Source organism: Schistosoma haematobium, chromosome 4 (assembly GCF_000699445.3).
Source record: "Schistosoma haematobium chromosome 4, whole genome shotgun sequence".
NCBI lineage: Eukaryota > Metazoa > Platyhelminthes > Trematoda > Strigeidida > Schistosomatidae > Schistosoma > Schistosoma haematobium.
Window position 1 is genome coordinate 41,192,028 of NC_067199.1, and position 19,586 is coordinate 41,211,613.

Genomic DNA, 19,586 nt, shown 5'->3' on the forward strand with positions numbered 1-19,586 from the left:
CAACCACCTATGTCTGGTGCATCTGATAAAACGCCTGTTGTAATCATCGTAGGTAGTAACTATTTTCTGTCATGCTTATTACGATCGTGTCCTTTTTTATTTTAATATCCGGCTTTTCACAGTCTGCATTTTCAATTAGTTAACTTATTTATTTGTTTATTGAAGCAGTCGTCTATAATTTTAAATTTATTAATTTGCTGATTGCAACCAACCAACTTTCTATCTGATAATGTGATTACAGAGGATTTCAGAAATCCTGTTGCACTGACATAAACACACTTAGACTGCATGATATACAAACCAACAAGTCTCTACAAACTGTTAACCAAGTGGCTGGACCACCAATGGTCGGGAATCGCCAAATATCTGGAACCGTAATGAAGCAACAAGTAGCAAGTACAATGAAATCAGACTTAACAAGCTCATTTTCGACCAGTTCGACGGAAGAACTTTCATCCTCTTTGATCGTTAAATATACCGAGGTTCTTACCTGGAGACCTTGGCGATCCACTGCTACTAGATACGGAAGCCTGTTAATCAAAATATTTTTCTATTCCATCCAGAACCATTTGAAACCATTTTGAGCTCATGACGAAAATATTGGATATTGGATGCTTGTATAGGCTTCGAAATTGCTGAAGGTCGTTGGTTTCTTTAAGAGGTCCCTCATTAGTTGGGGATAATGGTTTCCAGCTAGCGTCTTTTACTATGGGGAATGCTCATGCCTTACAGAAACATCAGCTTTCAAATGTTGGGAGTGGAATGACGAGTTTCGTAGGCATGAAAGATTTTGAAAGTCGTTGGAAATCCTTCATGAACTCACTTGATTTGTCAGCCGAACATATAAAACAAATTGAATTGTTAGATGAAGAAAAGAAGGCAGAGCTACTGTCAAACTATGTACTGAAGAAGTTATTTGCATATTTTTTCCCAGGAATTAAAAAACCCTAGGTGTTCTGCTTTTCACTATGTTGCGCTTTTAAAAGCTAGTCGGATTGAATTCATTTGGGTTCGTTCAGTGCTTCCCCAACTAACTTTTGTAGAAAAAGAAAGTCGACGGTTCAGCATTTCGTTCTCTACTATCGTCAGTAGAGATTTCTCTTCGTACCAACAATGTTGAGTAATTTAGTTCAATATATTCGAATTCTAGATGGGTTTATGACTTTTTAGATCTCGAGGGCCTTGAGGCACTAGCCGATCTAATGTTACAATGTATGCATTTTCTACCAGGGTTAGTCGTCCGGTATGATGGGTTATTTCCTTCAGACAGGACACGACATTCGGCCCACGAATATTTTGTGGGAGTAAATCCTCAGACGAAACTTACCGGGATCGTTACGAAATATCTTGCTATGCAGAAGTTCCTAACTTCATCCGTAATAGTAGCATAAAGTCAACCCAGTTTTCACCAAGTAATAAGAATTTACTCGTTTTCACAATTCATGTGGTGATTTAGACAATGCATTTTTACCCAAATCCATTATTCACAGTAGCTGTTCACCAAAAGGTTCTCTACTCACTGCATCGTTCTTAGACTTTCTCGAGGATTGCTTACATCTGTCTCTCCGTTCACTTAAGGCCATATTGAATAATCAGGTTGGTTCTTCTGCTACTCATTATTATTAGTCTTTTTAGAGAGGGTGTAGAAGAGCTATGGAGCATGCACTTGTCATTAATCTAGTAACATTTTGTCTTCTGCATCCTAATTATTCGTAAGTACCACAATTAAATGTCGACTTGTAACTTAGTTTTACATATTTTCGCCCCAATGTAACGTTATATCGCGTTAGTGACGTAGGTCAAAGTATAAAATAAAATTCGGCCCACTCTCTTTAACAGTACTAATATTTCAGGAAGCTGTATCCAGTGCGATTTGGTGTCTGTTTCCCCTCATAGGTTGAGTATGTACACTTTTCTGGCTCAAAATAGCCGAGGCAAACTTAGTGCAGTCATGCATATGTTAGCTCAGATATTCTAGGTTCTGGTTGAACGTTATTGTTGTCAGTGTAGTAGTGTATTTTGGATCATTCATTTTTACGTGAAGTTCCTTTTCATGATTTGATCATTACGATGACAGAATAATGGAACTGCATTCGCTCTGACTATGGACTAAGAAAAGTGTGATCCCTATTACGCCTCACATTAGCTCCAGATGGATGTTATCGTTTTATGATCAAGTTATAGTACCTCGATTGTGTTGTTGAAGCCGACTAGCATAACTTAAAACATCATGTGAATCCTCCGATGCTTTTTTCTACTCACTAAGTAAAAAGTGGAATTGCGCGGAGAAAAATCCGTTTAGAATTTGTATCGTAATATACACTACTATTAAACCTTACAGCCAAGTTGTGCACACTTCCATTATTGGTGTCGACTTTAAGCCTTACTTCTTATGGTTTCCAGCCTTTTATTTAACAGCCTACAAATTAGTTACACAGCTTGTGGTGATAGTTGGTGACTGTAAGAATTATTACTTATCCTGGTTTTCTGCTTTGTACTCTGACAAGCGCTGCTTGTCTTAGGGGATGACTTAGCGTAAATAACACATGTCGGGATCTCTACGGACAATATTGACGTATGATTTCATCGATTGTTTTACTTCTTATTAACACTACTCCTAACTTTGTTTGGTGCTTAGTGATTCTCACATCTAGTAGGTGTGCTGTAAATGAGGTCTTTAAAACATGTCATATTGCTTCCTACACTGCTATGCTGTGTTAAATAAAAATTTCTCTGGCGCTAATAAAGGTATGTGATCGCAAATCGTAACTGGGTCTCATTCATTAAAATCAAGATTGTTATCATCTTAATAGTCCATTTTTCGCTTAATGGATGCGAGATTTCGAGCACAATTTATTCCATATAAGTTAGCGTAGACATGGGTTCTAAAGTATTTTAAAAGTTGAAGGTGTAGTTCATTGTATTCAGAGTATCAAGGAAACAGTATTTTGGTAGATTATGATGTTTATGTATTCTGGGAATCACAAGATTTTTATGTGTTGTATGCATTTTCCATTTACACGCTATCCAGAATACTGTTTCTGGTGAATCAGCAAAATGCTAAATATTGATCGTAGATTTTTAATCAAACGCATTTTAATTGATAGTTTGTCGTTTCGAGATTATTCATCTAGATTGCTGTAATTAGTCTATCATCCTAGGACCAATACTCGAATCTCCCTAAAATTCATTTCTGATAGTTAATTTACTACGTGATAAAGTAAATGAATTAGTAACCTCTTATCGAGTCATTTATACGCGTTCGCCTAAATTCTAATGAACTCAATAAATTGGAACCAGCTGTAACTTTATTCTTGGAAATATTTTTCTGTAGAACAAAAACGCTAGCACTAGATATGCTTACTGCATTGTGTCTGATTGAAGGTGGTCACGTGAAAGTCTTGCAATCCTTCGATAGGTTGCGCGTTGTGATGGGTGAAGGATTGAGATTTGAGCTTCTTTTAGCGGCATTCAGATACCACGAGTCGCTTGATGAAGAAAGCTACAATCTAGATTTTGCAGTGAGTTTTCCTATTTTATTTCTCATGATCTTTGAGTAATTAATTGTTAATGTATTGTCACAAAAACAGCTGGATAAGATTTACTCCTCAAGAAGCATCTATAAATGTTGAATGCATGTCTGGGTAGGTGTAGTTCAGTAGCTTCAAGACTCAAATCTTCAAGTCAACATTCCGAATCCTCTTCAACTACAGGAGGCGGTTGGGTTGACATTCTTAGGCAAACACGTGTATTCTGTGTCACCACATAGTCGGAAGATTTATTTAGTTGGGACACATTAAGTTTTACATTCACATTAACTAATTTCATTATTTGAACTAATTAGTCATATTAGAATAAGTTTGGTATACTTGTAAAAGCTAGAAATTTCCTCAGAACAGAACCAACTAGTTCCTATTGGAATATTATAGATTCATCGATGATGCGACTGACTACAGTTGATAATCGGCACTAATCAGTAAAATGATCCAAGGTGTTTCTATGGATTTAAAGCTTTGATTCTAGTAATTTATGGCCCTATCAAGTATCGCGTGACAAAATTATCAGTTAGACTTCTGTGACATTGTCTTTGTGCTAAACCAATGACACGCCAACCAGTACTATCGGTCTTGAGTCAATTCTGAATCTTTATTAGTCATCAACATAGTAGCTTCTCGCCTACCATTGCCCGTTGAGTCCGGGACACAATATCCTCCTCCACTGTGTGGATAATATATTTCAGACATACGTAGTCTATATACAACCAGACCAGACAGCATCACATCATAAAGTGAAAAATAAGTTATACAAGATCAAGCCAAATGTGGCTGTGAATATAGGAGACTGTAACTAATAGCTCGGGAATAAATTAAGAATAGTAAGTCGTTTCATGTTACTTTATGGGTCAAATGAAAGCTTGTGATAAACGGAATATGAATGTATATATAACCTGGTTATTTGATAGTTATATGATAAGAATATACATATAATAATCCATAAATAATTCCCGAAGTTACCATTCATTTAATCTTTGGATACAATACTGATAATCACCAATAACTGGTGAATAACATGTAGTTACTTTGATTTACTGGCGCAGTGCATTATATTAATATGTAGAGTGATGAACACTTAGATCACAATTCAGAGAGAACACTAATACTTACTGTTAATAAAAATATCTAGTTGATGATTATTTATTGAAAACGTCTGCCTTATGTTCATATAATAACTACTGAATACTACTGGCTTTATCTTATATCTATACTTTAGAAAAATATCTTCTAATTAAGCTCTTGAAACTGTTGGTTAAAAGGAGTGGCTTTTGTGCTTTAAAAATATAACATCTTGTTGACCATAAATGAGGGTTCCCTATCATGTCCATTTCTTAAACAAATTATCATCTTAACGCATTTATTCGAAACTGTGAGATATGAGGACCGGTTAAAAACTTTCGTTACGACTTATTAACTGGATTTATTTTTATTTATTTATTTGAGCACAAACATTAGTACAAAATGGCACCAATTACATATGCGCCACATAATAACAATGAGGCCCGTAGGAGTTATCATTGTTTAGAATAAGGGCTGTGGTACTACTCGGGCGCCCAAACCAAAGCAGATGGTTTTCTTAGGGGACCACATCCGGAGCCATTCGACCTGAAAGTCTGATCCACAAGGCAGTGGGACAACGTCAGCAGATGCGGTCACGTGGTAACCAGTGGCCAACAATAGGTTCATACGCCGTTTGCTCCTTTAAAATCCTGGAGCCCATGTGCACCATTGATTTGGAATTAGGGTTTTCCGACTCCCATGGGTGGATCCTCCATATCGACCGACCCGATGAAACCACCGGACATTCGCTTTTCTTTCTCAATTTCGTAAACAACACCAGTGCCGCGAAAAGGCAGTGAGTAAGACTTTCTTGTTAATGGTTAAATACGCGTGGCCATGTAAGAGTATTTCGAGAGGGAAAGCAGACTCTCTTTGCCCTCGATCGTACCAGGGCATTTGGGGGCCCTGAATAGTTCATACGGGCTTATGGTTTATTTGGAATTTTTTCCCAGGACAGTATGTAGCTTTTGAATGTTTCATTGGCTTTCTCATGTTGACTGTTAAAACTTTAATACTTTGGAAGTATGAATTCATGAGCTTATATTTTAAATATTCAATTTTTGAAGGTAACATGCGTGCAATTTCTCAATATTATTGTTCATTCACCAGAGAATATAAATTTACGAGTATATTTACAATATGAACTCCACTTACTTGGATTTGATGATTTGTTAAAAGTAAGTTATATGTTTACTCAACAAATAAATTCTCTCCATTACATTTCCCATAATAAAGAAGATTTTAACTTAGTTTTAAGACTTGGTTCTATAACATTTAAAAAACCGTTCTCACATACATTATTAAAAGTTAATAATCAGTCACTTGCGTGACTTACAACAAATTCATACTATGTTAAGTCCCTCTTCTAGTGAATATTTCAAAGACCCTAATAATATTCACTCAACCTTTGGTAATAGTGACTATAGTAATATTCATGGGGCTTAATTTCTATAAGTGATGAATTAATAGATCTACTATTTATACTACAGTGTCCTCTCATAAAGGTTAATAAATCCAATATTCCCACAAATATAGTTGATTGGCATCCCTCAACTTACAGTATTGATGGTGTTTGTGTCTAATAATAATAATAATAATAATAATAATAATAATAATAATAATAATAATAATAATAATAATAATAATAATAATAATAATAATAATAATAATAATAATAATAATAATAATAATAATAATAATAATAATAATAATAATAATAATAATAATAATAATAATAATAATAATAATAATAATAATAATAATAATAATAATAATAATAATAATAATAATAATAATAATAATAATAATAATAATAATAATAATAATAATAATAATAATAATAATAATAATAATAATAATAATAATAATAATAATAATAATAATAATAATAATAATAATAATAATAATAATAATAATAATAATAATAATAATAATAATAATAATAATAATAATAATAATAATAATAATAATAATAATAATAATAATAATAATAATAATAATAATAATAATAATAATAATAATAATAATAATAATAATAATAATAATAATAATAATAATAATAATAATAATAATAATAATAATAATAATAATAATAATAATAATAATAATAATTATATTATTATTATTATTATTATTATTATTATTATTATTATTATTATTATTATTATTATTATTATTATTATTATTATAATATAAAAGAATTGTATTCTGAATGCAAGTAATGAACAATGTAATTAATTTCATATAAAGTATTATATAATACTTTACCTCAATGTTATTAAATCTATAACATTTTGGTCATTTTTCGTAATTTATTCACCTTTTTTTATAGCAAATTCGTGATCGTTCTGGGTCACGATTAAAAGTTCAAATTGAAGCCTATTTAGATAATCGTGTAGATTGTTCATTACTACTGGAAGATGCTGAAGCTAAGGAGGCAGCTATTCTGGAACAAGAACGTTTGGAAAAGCGATTGGAATCAGAAATGGCTATAGCTAGAATATCTGAAGAGAATTTTAAGGTATGATTGTTTCTCGTTTATTCTTCCTAAGTTATTGGTCTTGTTTTATGTGATCAATTAAAATGTCCGTTTAAAACGTCACATATTTACCTCGATCCCGATAAATCTGACTGAACGCTTGAATCGGTTTCCTAAGCTCTTCTAATAACCCCAGGCCAAATCTATACGACAACTTGAACACAGGAGAAAAGGAGCAAAATATGGAAAGAACGTTTTACTACAAGGTTCTGGAACGCTACTAAACATAGTAGCAGAACAGGCAATCATCCATTCCGAAGTGTGACACGTGACTCTTTACTTTCTAGATGATTCTAAGAAACTTCTATTCAGTGCTGATTGGACAAGGATTTTCCTAACGTTTTCAGGGCCGCTGTGGACTTTTTTTGAGGAATATTCTGTCTCTTCCCAACAGATCCATTGTTGTATTTGAGCATCGTGTTTGACTTTTGCGTATTTTTAAAGTTAATTCCACAAACTTGATACAATAAGTGGTATGACAAGTGTATCATAAAAAACACTACATATTCACCACATATGCTCAATCTGTGTTAAGGTGCTTGAAAGAAAGTATCACAAGCCTTGTATTTCGCTTTGTACTAGTTGATGCTCATCAATAAAGGGGATCTGCCTGCTGCTATGCTAGGTAATATGAAGTAGGTCAGAGAAAAGTTGGTAGGGATCGTGTTACAGTCCATAAACTCACTAACTGTCAAACTTTAATCTTGTTAAGAGATGCGGTCATCCTGGCTGATTTCTCTGTGATCCTTTGGTGCACAGTTTAGGTATTATGGGTTTAAACCAGCCAAAAACATGCAAAAATACCTATTCCTTATCTTCCTCCAGGTTTTAAGTTTTAATTTTGTTTTATAATTCATTCCATGATTTCACTCACTTATATTTAGCTAATATTCCAAATTATGACGTACTTTCACCGACATTAATATTATCATTTAAACTCATTTGGTTTTCGTTTGGCTAATTTCCTGTCCTCATTTAATTGAATTGAAATTAACTTGAGCTAATTAGTACTTTCGCCAAGTTTCATATTGTCTATTACTAACCGAAAAAATTGTTGCTTCATTTGATATCTATTGGAATGCTATCTTATGACCGTACGAGCACTCCATGTACCTAAATAGTTGCTCTGGTTGTCAGAAGGGTCATCAGCCTCGTGAATTCCGAAGGAACTTGGCTTTCATCATGAGGCGTCATAACTCTTCTAAATGAAGACATTCTGACTCCCAGGGCAGGGTTTAAATGGTTTGAATAATTTTTTTCCGGTTAGCGTTTTATAGCGAATTAGTTTTCTACGAGATGGGTTCGCTAACCCCATGCCAAACCCTCCTCCTTTATTCGGGCCTAGGACTGGCAGTAGCCCCAGAGGGGCTTCAGTTGGAGTTATATTATGGCTGAGCTCAAACTATATTTTATTAAAGATGTCTTCTCCGCGGTCTTGTTTCTGACAGGATAGAATGACAAAGTGGATATTCTTCTACTGTAACCAAGTTAAAAACATAGATTCATCTAGAAAAGTAGCAAACTCTAATTTTCAGTTGTTAAGTGTACATAAAGTTTAATATTCTTCAGGTACAAATAAAATATCACTGTTTTCTGTTTAGCTGATTGTCATGAACAACTAAACCTTAACATTATCTTACTGTCTAGGGAATTAGAATTTTTACATTAATAACTTACATAACAGGTTTCTTAATCTGAATACCTGTAAAAGCTGACTTTATTGAAGTCTTCACATAAATCTGCTTCTTTAACACAATAGATGCAAAACTTGTTGTGATTATTAAGATAATGTAAACATTTCTTCTTTTGTTAAGTGATATCGTTTGGATTAAGCAATTGTAAAATTTCATGACACTTGAATGCCACTATATACATATATGTTATAAGTTAACCAAAATAATGTAATTGCCTAAAATTGACTTGATGATATATTAGTGTAGATAATATCTTAGTACTGTGTGAAGACAAACTACTTCACTGATTCTTAATTGAATACAATGATTAATGTACTTAATTTGTAACTCTAAAAACAAGATTTATGGAGTCTCATTTTGGGTGTAAATACGTACAAGAACAATTTATAATTTGTTTCTTCCCGTATAATTTAACATAATATTATACACCTATAATTGTGTGAACCATATCGGTAGTGTTTTCATGGACAGGTTTTAAGCTTCAAGGCAAAATTTACATTTATTAGTGATTGATTGTGTGCACATACTTGTATTAGCCTTCATATGCCAATTACAATTGTTAAGCCATAATTGTAAATATTTGGCTTTGTCCATCATACAGTTGTTGTCTCTGATTTAATGTCCTCATAGTATAGTTTTTTATTTCGGCAAAGTAACATAATCTCTATACTTTCATTAAGTATCTCATGTACATTGATTAGTTCTAATGATTATTTTTCTGTGTGCCATACCACTGGGTTTTTTTGTTAATTAGCTTTAATTTCGTTGGTTCTAATTATTCTCTTTTGTAGTTGATAGGTTATAATTTTGATAGGTTCTGAATTTAAGTTCTATTGGGACAATACAGCTACTCAATTAGATAGATATAACGAAATTCAGACTTGATTGGAAAAACGTTTATCTTAAATCTCAATGTTAACAACAGATAATTAGTATTAAGTTATTAATAAAAATAGAAAACCGATCATGAAATATCTATTCAATCTTTGTACACGCCTTCACGGTACTGATTTGTTTATACGATTCTCATCAACAATAAAAAAGTCAATTTGTTTTACTTATCATGGTCAGAGATCTGACTACAAAATCATCGGACGATGATGATCGTATGATGGCAATAACGAAACAAATATCCCAACTTCCCCTGTGTAAATTTATCGACTTAATTCTCGTTAGTGAATAACGAAATAAGTCAAATACGAGATTTTATTTTGGATGCATTTATTTCATACACCCGTTACCACAGACGGATAATAACAGAAATGAAGCAATGAAGACAAGCGTGCCAACTCGGTTTGATAAAGCGTGACCCACTGTTTATAATCAGGCAGGAAAATAGGTTAAAGACATGTAATGAATAGAGTGTATGATACGCACACATACGCTCATATAGAAATAGTCAAGCTTATAAGGGTATAACTGACAAGTTCAAAATAGGTGTGGACACCGACTCAGAAGGAATAAATTAGTTGCTGTGTCCAAAAGCTAGAATCAGCGACGTAGGTGTGACACAGAACTGTATACTACACGCCCCCTAACGATCAGTTCGTGAGTTTTACCGCATAAATTAATATCATGTAAATCAAATCATTGGCAACAAGTGAAAACTGAACAGTTATCAGTTTGTAATTTAGATCCTTTCAGTATTGTAAGTTTACAGAATTAAACCCATTACCTAAGCAAACAATATTTATTCCCTCGTTAATGACTGGTTTCAAAATGAATTCTTGAAGAATTTTCATGATAAATCGCGATTAATTGATTGCTATCTTGTTGCAAAGGAATTAAATATCACCGATAAGATTTGGATGATGATCTAATATTGCTAATCGACTAAAGTTGGAAACTAAATTAAAATAATCTTTGTGAATCGTTCGTAATTTCGATTAACGATCACAAATAACCTTATCGATACTGATGAATATTGTATATTAAATACATGGAGAGAGATATTTATCTACCCATTAATGTGTGTTTCGATATGGTAGAATATATGATATATGATATGACTTAATTAAGGACAATATTTTCACATGTTTTTAAATAATTTATCTTATTTTTTTAAAATCACTATTCACGATAAACAAAGCGTTGTTTAATTTAATAAATGTACGAAGATTATAGAGAATTGGATGTGAATATATGTTTTCTGATAGGTTTACAGTGTTGTTTAGTGTAGATGATATTAATGAAATTCCAGGGCAAAGTCTAAATGAGAAAAAGGCCATCTAGGACACGTAGGTTACAAGTAATGGATTAGTGTTCATAGAATCTGACTTCCAATCTACCGCATATGTTATGGCCTACCAAAGATTCACAAACATGATGTCCCACTCAGGCTTATTTTGTCAACGATTAATTCATATAACCACAAAGTTGCACGCTGGCCAGCAGAAAAGTTAGATTCCCTTCATAACTGCTTAGCTACTTGTACGCTAAAAAACTTTCTACTTTGCTGAGTTTCAATCACATGAATGTTGGCGGTAAGTCAGTGGTTTATTTTGACTTAACATTCCTGTTTAACAAATACCGTGTTTTGAAACAGACACAATTTGAAAGCATTCTGACCCCCTACCTCTACCAGTATCAGAACTCAAACGACTGCTAATTGTATATACCAAAGATGTTCAGTTTCAGCTAAATAACATCATATACCATTAAACTTATGGTTTAACAATGAGAAGCCCACTTAGTTCCTGCCCTGGCAGATATATTCATGGCTAATCTCGAAAAGATCAAGATTGAAGGGATGAATGACAAAATTGGTGTATTATGCGAGGTATTTTGACGATACTTGCTGCATGTAAGGATCAACAACCAGCAAACCACCTGCTAAACCTTTCAACGGCGCCCATAAAAACATTCAGTTTACTATGGAACATGAAAAGGATGATAAGTTTCACTTCCTCAATATCGTCATACAACTCAGGGAGGATGGTGGTACGATTCAACATTCAGTTTACGGAAAAGATAGATGGAATTGTGTTTATCAGAATTTTAATAGTTTTTTTCCAGTTATTTGCAAATAGGCACTTATCATAATTCCATTTCACAGGACTGAAATATGTACTACCAATAGACTAGAGGCAAGTTTAATTAACTATAAAAAATGACTGCGGAACAACGAGTATCCGGAGAAATTTGTTGAGAAATATGGGAAAAGTAAAAAAATCGCTTAAACGTGCTACATTGGATAGGAAACCTATTATCATTCAACTTGGATTCAGAGTTAACGAAAATAAACAGTACAACATGTAAAAAAGTTCAAGTTATCAAAATCTCCCAAGATGGTAGCGCCTTTTAATCTTTATCACCATTATCAACACATGGTGACAGACACCTGCCTTACATAATGTTCCTTCTGGGTGCTAGCTTTTCTTTTATCCCAATGATGGTTAAACGTAGATAGTCGATGAACCTTTTTTCAGTCGGATAGTGTAGGATTCACAGGGCGAAACTGATCATAAGGAATGAATTAATGAAGCGCATCGAAACTTCATTTACCCTGGAAGTATCACCAGTCGTTTTGGATTGACATTTAATGAAGTCTCAGCACACATTCAGTAGCTAGCCTAACTTTTGTTAACTTGCATCATTTGTCGCATATAGGGAGATGTCCATCGACGAACGAAGGGGAAATACAGTGCGCATAAATTTCGTCTGTTTTATTCTGTAGGTGTAAAATGTGGTCTATAAAAGAAGACATACTTTAGCTCCAAATATTTCATCATAGATGTCTCGGAAACATTGTTCGCGTTTAGTAGATTGACCAAGTAAACAATGGTGAGGTTAGGGGGACGGTGTTCTGGTAAAGGTGAACAATTGATTGATAAGACTGTGAATCTTCACTGATTAAAGTATCATAGAAATGTATTAAGTATGTTCAACTACCCCCTACTCCGACAGGAATTGTTAACATGAGTACGAATAATTTGAAAGAAACAGTTAGTAGGCTATACCAAAGCATTCCACTAGTCTATCATTTCACTGACATTTAGTGTTAATCATGTTCGTAGATATATATATATATATTTATACCTAAACCTCTGTGCTAATTATTACGAAAAAAGATGGATTAAATATGTATACATTACTCCTCATCTCTAGAGCTCTAGTAATACGTATATGATAACCATGCTCTCTGGATTTCTTTTCATCTAACAGTGAAAAATCATATTTAGTTATCAATTCTACATGTTTTTGAGTAAAATAGCAGGAAAAATGCTGTTTTGTTGTTGTTGACCCAAGCACTCTTTCCACTGCTGTATGTTCATGGTTTTTTATACATTTAAATCATATTCTGTGAGAAACTTTGCTCTAGAAACGGGTCACACTGCTCTCACTTTTCCAAAGGAATCGTTAGAATAAAATATGTATAATATTGGTGAAACAGTTCCTGATTCGACTCGTTCATGCAGCTCTGATTTACGATTCCGGTCTGCGTAACTTTAACACTTTTCATGTGTTTGACCAAATGTTGTGGAATCTACCCATCATTTAGTGTATGAAAAAAAGATGGTTTTCGTTATCCAGTAATAAAAATAAATCTCTGTCATTGGTATGAAAAATCCCAGGTACTGAATAAAAATCACCTGTACATAATTTATTTTCCCAATTTTCCAATCAAAAAGCAATGTCGATTCTTATTGATTATATATATATAATGTACAACCACCGAGTGGTTGCATTGTGTACTGATCATATAATGATACTCAGTTTTTGGAGAAAAACTAATGTGATTGTTCGAAAAATTAAACAGTTGCTACATTGCATAATATACAAAGGAATTAATAAAATATTTTGATGAAAAATCAGTATTGTATTAATTATGTAAGAATAAAGAGACGGTTGTTAAGACTATGTAAACATACAAAAGCGAAAGAAATTAGAAAATTGTTTGAACATTTTCTAAACAAAGGGGGTAAAACTCACTCCTATGTAGATGGTCAATTTAAGAGGAATGGTTGTAAAATCTTCTTTTGGATTCAAAGGTTAGGTTTGTGAATATGCAGAAGACGAATCTGTAAACCATACAGTAAATTTGATGGGATATTTTTCATAACCTCAAAACATGTATTCAAGTCAACTCAGTTTTCCATGTCCACTAAGTGAGCGAGAAAAGAGCACTTGATCAATCTTACCTGTCCTTCGCTCAACCAAGATGGATGGTGTTCCGCTATGTGATAACAGACTTGCCGAATTGTACGCCTTATATAATTCTTTCCCCAAGAGCAGTTGAATTGATAAATATACATGAATGTGGCGAATTCAGGCAGACCGTCTTGATTGGTGGTTTTCACAATCGGGCTATCGTAGAAAATTCCATTCAGTTCGGCTGCAGCAAATGTTTTCATTAGTTTATTTTAATTCAGTAAAATCCGAAATCTTAAATGCTAATAACTTTCTGTTGTTGAATTTTTCATTTTGAGATTGTGATCCTGTCTGATATTGTTTCACTCTTATCATGGAGAGTCATCGGTCTTCTAAGGCAACAGATCTTGCGAAACTGAGGGTCACGGTTTCCTGTAGACTCCATCTAATTACTTACTTACGGTTGTTAGCCCTCGTGGAAGAGCCCTCTCGTCAGTATTCTTCATCGATCTCTTTCCTGGGCAATCTTTTCCAGTTCTTTCTGGTTGCTATTCATCCTTTTGATGTATGCTTCCGATTCCCGACCCAGTGTGTTCTTTGTCTTCATCTTTCCGGTTACCCTTCAGGATTCCAAGTTAGCGCTTGCTTCATGATACAGTTTCCTCAGTGTATTTCATATCCACTTGCAGCATCTTTTCTTAATTTCCTCTTCAGTTCAAAGCTACTTTATTCTCTCCCACAGTACGTAGTTGCTGATGTTATCCGACCAACGGATGTATCTTGCTTGAACAATTGTTTGTAAATACTTGTACTTTTTTGCTGATGGTTGCAGTAGTTCTCGAAGTTTCAGCTCCGTACAGTAGGACTGTCTTGACGTTCGTATTAAAGATTCTGAATGCCTCCAACCGAATAACATTTGATTTAACGTTGATCATTGGTCAAAGTCTGTCTAGAAGTTCATCATGTGAACAAGTATTTTGACCATGCGGTTTGATGATAAAATCGAATGGATAATATTCGGGAGCTAGAAAGTTAATGCACATAAGGCATATGAATCTATTTTATTGTGAGTAACCATAGTTGTGTAACGAATTTAGATTGATGTCGAACATAATGTAGACAAATAGAAAAGCCTCATATTTGACTTGTTTCAATAGAAACCCGTTACTTATTTTTAGCATTGACAGTTCATCTGACCTACATTCTTTTAAAATCTTTAGCTCAAAGAAACTGAACTTCTTCGTGTTGCTGAATCACTACGTATAAAAAACCGAGAATTCGAAATAGCTGCTGCTGATCGTGAATCTGCATTGTACAAACAAATCAATGAATTATCTCGTAATATTCAGTTAGCTCAACGAGAAATATCTGATTTGAAACAAAATTTACATCTTGCGCAAACGTGTATAACGAAGTCATTCACTACAATGTCCACTTCAACACATTTTGAAAATTCAAAGAGGAATTCATCAATAACAAACAATAGCATTGATCAAAATTCCTCATCTGATCCACCCACATTAGTAACACGAGCTGTGTCTATCGAAGATACTTTTTCTTCTTCGCACCATTGTAACGGTAATAATGGGCAAAAACATCATTATCATCCTAGTCCTTCTGGTTCCGAAGCCTCATTAAGCAATAACACTAGTGACATCAATTGCAATAAACAAGGCTCTTCAAGTGTTTATACCGATGCGAATTCATCATTGATTTATCGGTCTAAATTGGATGTTCAGTATAATACTGAAGAGCAACAACAGGCACCCGTAAAACCCCAAAGAAAAGTAACAGATCAAAAAGTAAATAATCTATGTAAGTGATATTTAATTATATACTACTAGTTAACAATAGGATGTCTAAACTATTGAGTATTTTTAAAATTGATCAGAAACCTTCATGTCCTGGGTCATTAAGTTAGAATCTAGTGGGTATACAACGAAGCAGTTCGCTCCTTTATAGACACGACTTTTCAACGATGATTTTGAAAACTTCCACTTCAACACACGGATTGCAAATAATTCTTTTTTAGTGTCATTCGACAGTCGTGAGAAAAATACACCAAAATAATGCGGCAGGTATACACACAACCAACACTTTTTTCTAACTTTCTTACACCATAAAATGTTTATTTCAATTTTATTAATTGTGAAGGCGGAAAACTTATCAATGTTAGTTTTTTCGATCTATGAGGATTCGTACGTATGATAAGAATATATCTGTATACCACTAGTCAAATGCGAGAATTTTCTTAACCATTTATTTTCGATTTAATAGTTCCAGCTGCATTTTTAAAATTCTTTTCACTGATACCGAGAAAAATTTATATGTTAAGTGTTGGGGACGTTAGATCCCCAGAAAAGGACTCAATTTTGTAATTTTATTTTAGAAAATTTGAACTTTTTTGTTTTCGCACCAAAAGCGCTCTTGTCACCTTCATGTCGTATTTCCCATTTGGGAAATATCTTAAATGCTATTGGTCCGTTGTGTCTTTTAGTATGCTATTTCGTAACACTCCCTAAGGACGGTTTTATGTTTCTTGTTATCGCTCGTTTCTAGCTGTTTGCAGAATATACCTCCCCATCCCAAGCTTGGACTTCTTTCTCTAGATAGCGGAGCTGGGACGCATCAGAATATCTAGCTTATTGGTCTTTGTTATCGTTCGCGTATTAAGTGGACTCGTGATAACTTCAAACCTAGCAGTAAATTGGACTATTTCAAAATCTTCATCTTGATTATAAAAATTCAACGTCCCCGAATATACTCATTATCTTTAAGAAACAACTCACCACTATCGCATACCTCAATATAGTTGACAGAATAACGTCGCCTTTGAATCCAATCTTTATCGGTTTTTACCATACTAATTTCTTCAGTATGCCTTTATAGTTCAGTTATAACCCATTCAACAGCTATCTTAGTGTATATTACTGGAATAAATTATTAAGTTAGGGGGATTAGAAACCATTTCAAGGTGGTTGACAAACATCATCAGAATGTCTTATAGTGCATTTTATATCCTTTTTTCCGTCTTCTTCATATTTGTTTGTTTGTTTTAGTTAAATCCTGTGCCCTACAAAATTTTACTACATGCAAACAGTTAGCTAACCAAGCAGCTAATTATTTAGCCGAACTAGTCAAATTAGTTTCTAGTTTATCAGCAGCAGAACTGTTCAGTGCTGAAAATGATTCATCCAATGATCGTTTAATTATGGTTTATCCAATTGGTTGGGAATTTTCATATTCTTCTTCGTGTCCTTCTCCTCTTTCTTCTCACAATGATGATAGTGTGATCACACAGTTAACAGCAACATCACTGGATACTATATTCAATGATCGAGTATTCAGGACATGTTATTTAGCGAATATATCTATGAAAGCTGAAGGAATCTGTACTAACTCGGAAGATTTCTTTCATATTTATTCTAATCAACTACCAGATTTATGGTTTAATGCATATAAAAAATTACCACAGAATTCATTAAACAAACAACAAACTTTAACATCAATTAATTCATTGCATAAGACTGATGATTCAGTCGATACAAGGTGAGAATAACCTTTCTATTCAAAGTAAAAGTTGTTTTTGGAATTGCCTAACATTTCCATTCAAATAGTGGATATCTATTATAAAAAAACACTGATAAACATTGTTTATCGTAACGTGATTAACAGTTATTTCATTTTATCATGCAGAGTATTTTAACTGACATACATCCATGATTTTATTTTACCTGAATTATATTTGGATCTAGATAGAACTTGTGCAGAAAAAATTATTGAAATCTGAAAATTAAAGTTTTACTGAACGATTTCTTAGTGGAGGTTGAAACTCCTCTTGTACACATACTTTGTTTTAGAATACCATGTAGTATTACCAACTTTCAAATTAATTGTGTCTCAAATCTGAGTACATGAAGTCTTCATATGATCAATATTTTTAGTTATTTATGATAACTTCTTAAAAGTTCGTAAACATCACTATTAAAATTGGAATTTAGTGGTGGTATGGATTTGCTGTATGGGGAATGACTTCTCGACCTTCAGTATGCGGATGATATTGTCTTACTGGGTGATGATACCAAAGACATGCAATCTGCACTCATTCAGTTGGCAATTAGTGTCCGTAGGTTCGGTATGTGTTTTGCACCTTCTAAGTTCACGAAGTGTATGGAGACAATTTTGGCACCCGAGAACTGATAGAAAGACTTTACGACTAAAGATAAGCGGCAGATACTAACTATTGAAAAAGTCATTTATACAACATAATTCTCCGAATAATTTAAACTTAAATGTATGTTAATGAGAAATTTATTGCGATGTTGGACAACCGATGTTGATTGTTATTGAAATTGGCATGTAAGCGTACAATTTTTTCTAGGTAATGTAATTCTCAGGATCATTGTTATGACAATATAATATTGGTCAGATAGTTATTTTAAAACTGAGAGCAAAAGCAAATTGTTTGCGACTCCTCAATCGTGTTCATTCATAATATTTTACGGAATCGATATTATACCTTTGTTAGTATTACTAGTATTGTAGGTAACACTAACTGAGGTGTTCGTTTTCTTCGGCTATTCTTTGATGCGTAAACTTATTCTGTTTTTAAAGTATTAACACCGATCGATACGTGATTACTTAATTTTATTAGTTAATTATGATATTGTTGTTGTCCTCGCCGTTAAACAACTTCATTTCTTAATAATTTTACATGTCATGTTCTTCATGAATTCTTCTTTTTCCTTAGACATTCAAAGGTTTTTGATGATCTTCATAGAGTCGGACTTTTAGAAACCTCCTCTAATAATCGGTCACTGGAAAATATTGAAGCAGTCAACATCGTTTATAATGAATATGATAGGGAGATCAAATGTAATTTTTCTAGATCAAAACTAACTGAATATTTATTACATTTGAAATTGAATCCTATTATTACACAACGTTTATTAAATGAAATTCATTGTTTAGCAGAGAATCTTAGAAGTAATAATAATAATAGTTTTATGATAATGAATTCATCAACTATTGAATTGTTCGAACAACTGGAAAACGTATTTCAAAAGTATTTTAGTCAATTCAATATCGACGAGTTATTCCTTTGTATTACTGGTACTGATAAAAATCAACAACGTTGGCCTTGTCTACTCACTTTACTGCATGGTAATCTTATTAAATTTACTCTGATTGAAGAATTGAAACTTATTAACGAGGTGAGATTTTATCTGAAGAAAAATGAGTGCATCGTTTTTTATGAATGTAACTGTATGTATGGATCTTTTGAAAAATGCTTTTAAATTCCTCTGGAAATTCAACTTAATCTAGCTAATAGACGGTTTTTTGCATTCTCATTTCGGATTTATTTGAGCGCATTCGAAAGCACGTGAAATCAACCTCCTTATTAATTAATCATCAAAGATAGTCGACTTTCTCCTGTTTATTTACTAGTATCATAATTAGGCGGAGAAATGAATAGATTTTCTGGATTTTATTCGTTTTCTTTGATGTTAAGTGCTGCTGGTTAGGAATAACCAGTTATAGCACCAATTTGTTTTGTAGATTTTGAAGTGACCTACTTGTGACATCGTCCGCAACAGAACGATTTTCATTCACAAATCAGATAAAAATAATGTACAAAGTGTGATTGAA

At 33.2% G+C, this 19,586-nt stretch overlaps 1 protein-coding gene across 1 annotated transcript in view; it reads left to right on the forward strand.

Annotated features, from left to right (window-relative positions):
- Positions 1-621: 621 nt before the first annotated feature.
- The window catches only part of MS3_00008091 (uncharacterized protein), a 37,280-nt gene continuing 18,315 nt past the window's right edge, over positions 622-19,586 (forward strand). The window contains exons 1-13 of the mRNA XM_051216436.1: positions 622-900; positions 935-1,009; positions 1,044-1,120; positions 1,151-1,231; positions 1,267-1,412; positions 1,457-1,596; positions 1,636-1,712; positions 3,335-3,521; positions 5,681-5,791; positions 6,946-7,134; positions 15,158-15,752; positions 16,997-17,486; positions 18,688-19,150. Coding sequence (XP_051067026.1) covers positions 709-900; positions 935-1,009; positions 1,044-1,120; positions 1,151-1,231; positions 1,267-1,412; positions 1,457-1,596; positions 1,636-1,712; positions 3,335-3,521; positions 5,681-5,791; positions 6,946-7,134; positions 15,158-15,752; positions 16,997-17,486; positions 18,688-19,150 — 2,823 coding nt within the window. The 5' untranslated portion in view covers positions 622-708. The remainder of the gene's footprint in view (positions 901-934; positions 1,010-1,043; positions 1,121-1,150; positions 1,232-1,266; positions 1,413-1,456; positions 1,597-1,635; positions 1,713-3,334; positions 3,522-5,680; positions 5,792-6,945; positions 7,135-15,157; positions 15,753-16,996; positions 17,487-18,687; positions 19,151-19,586) is intronic.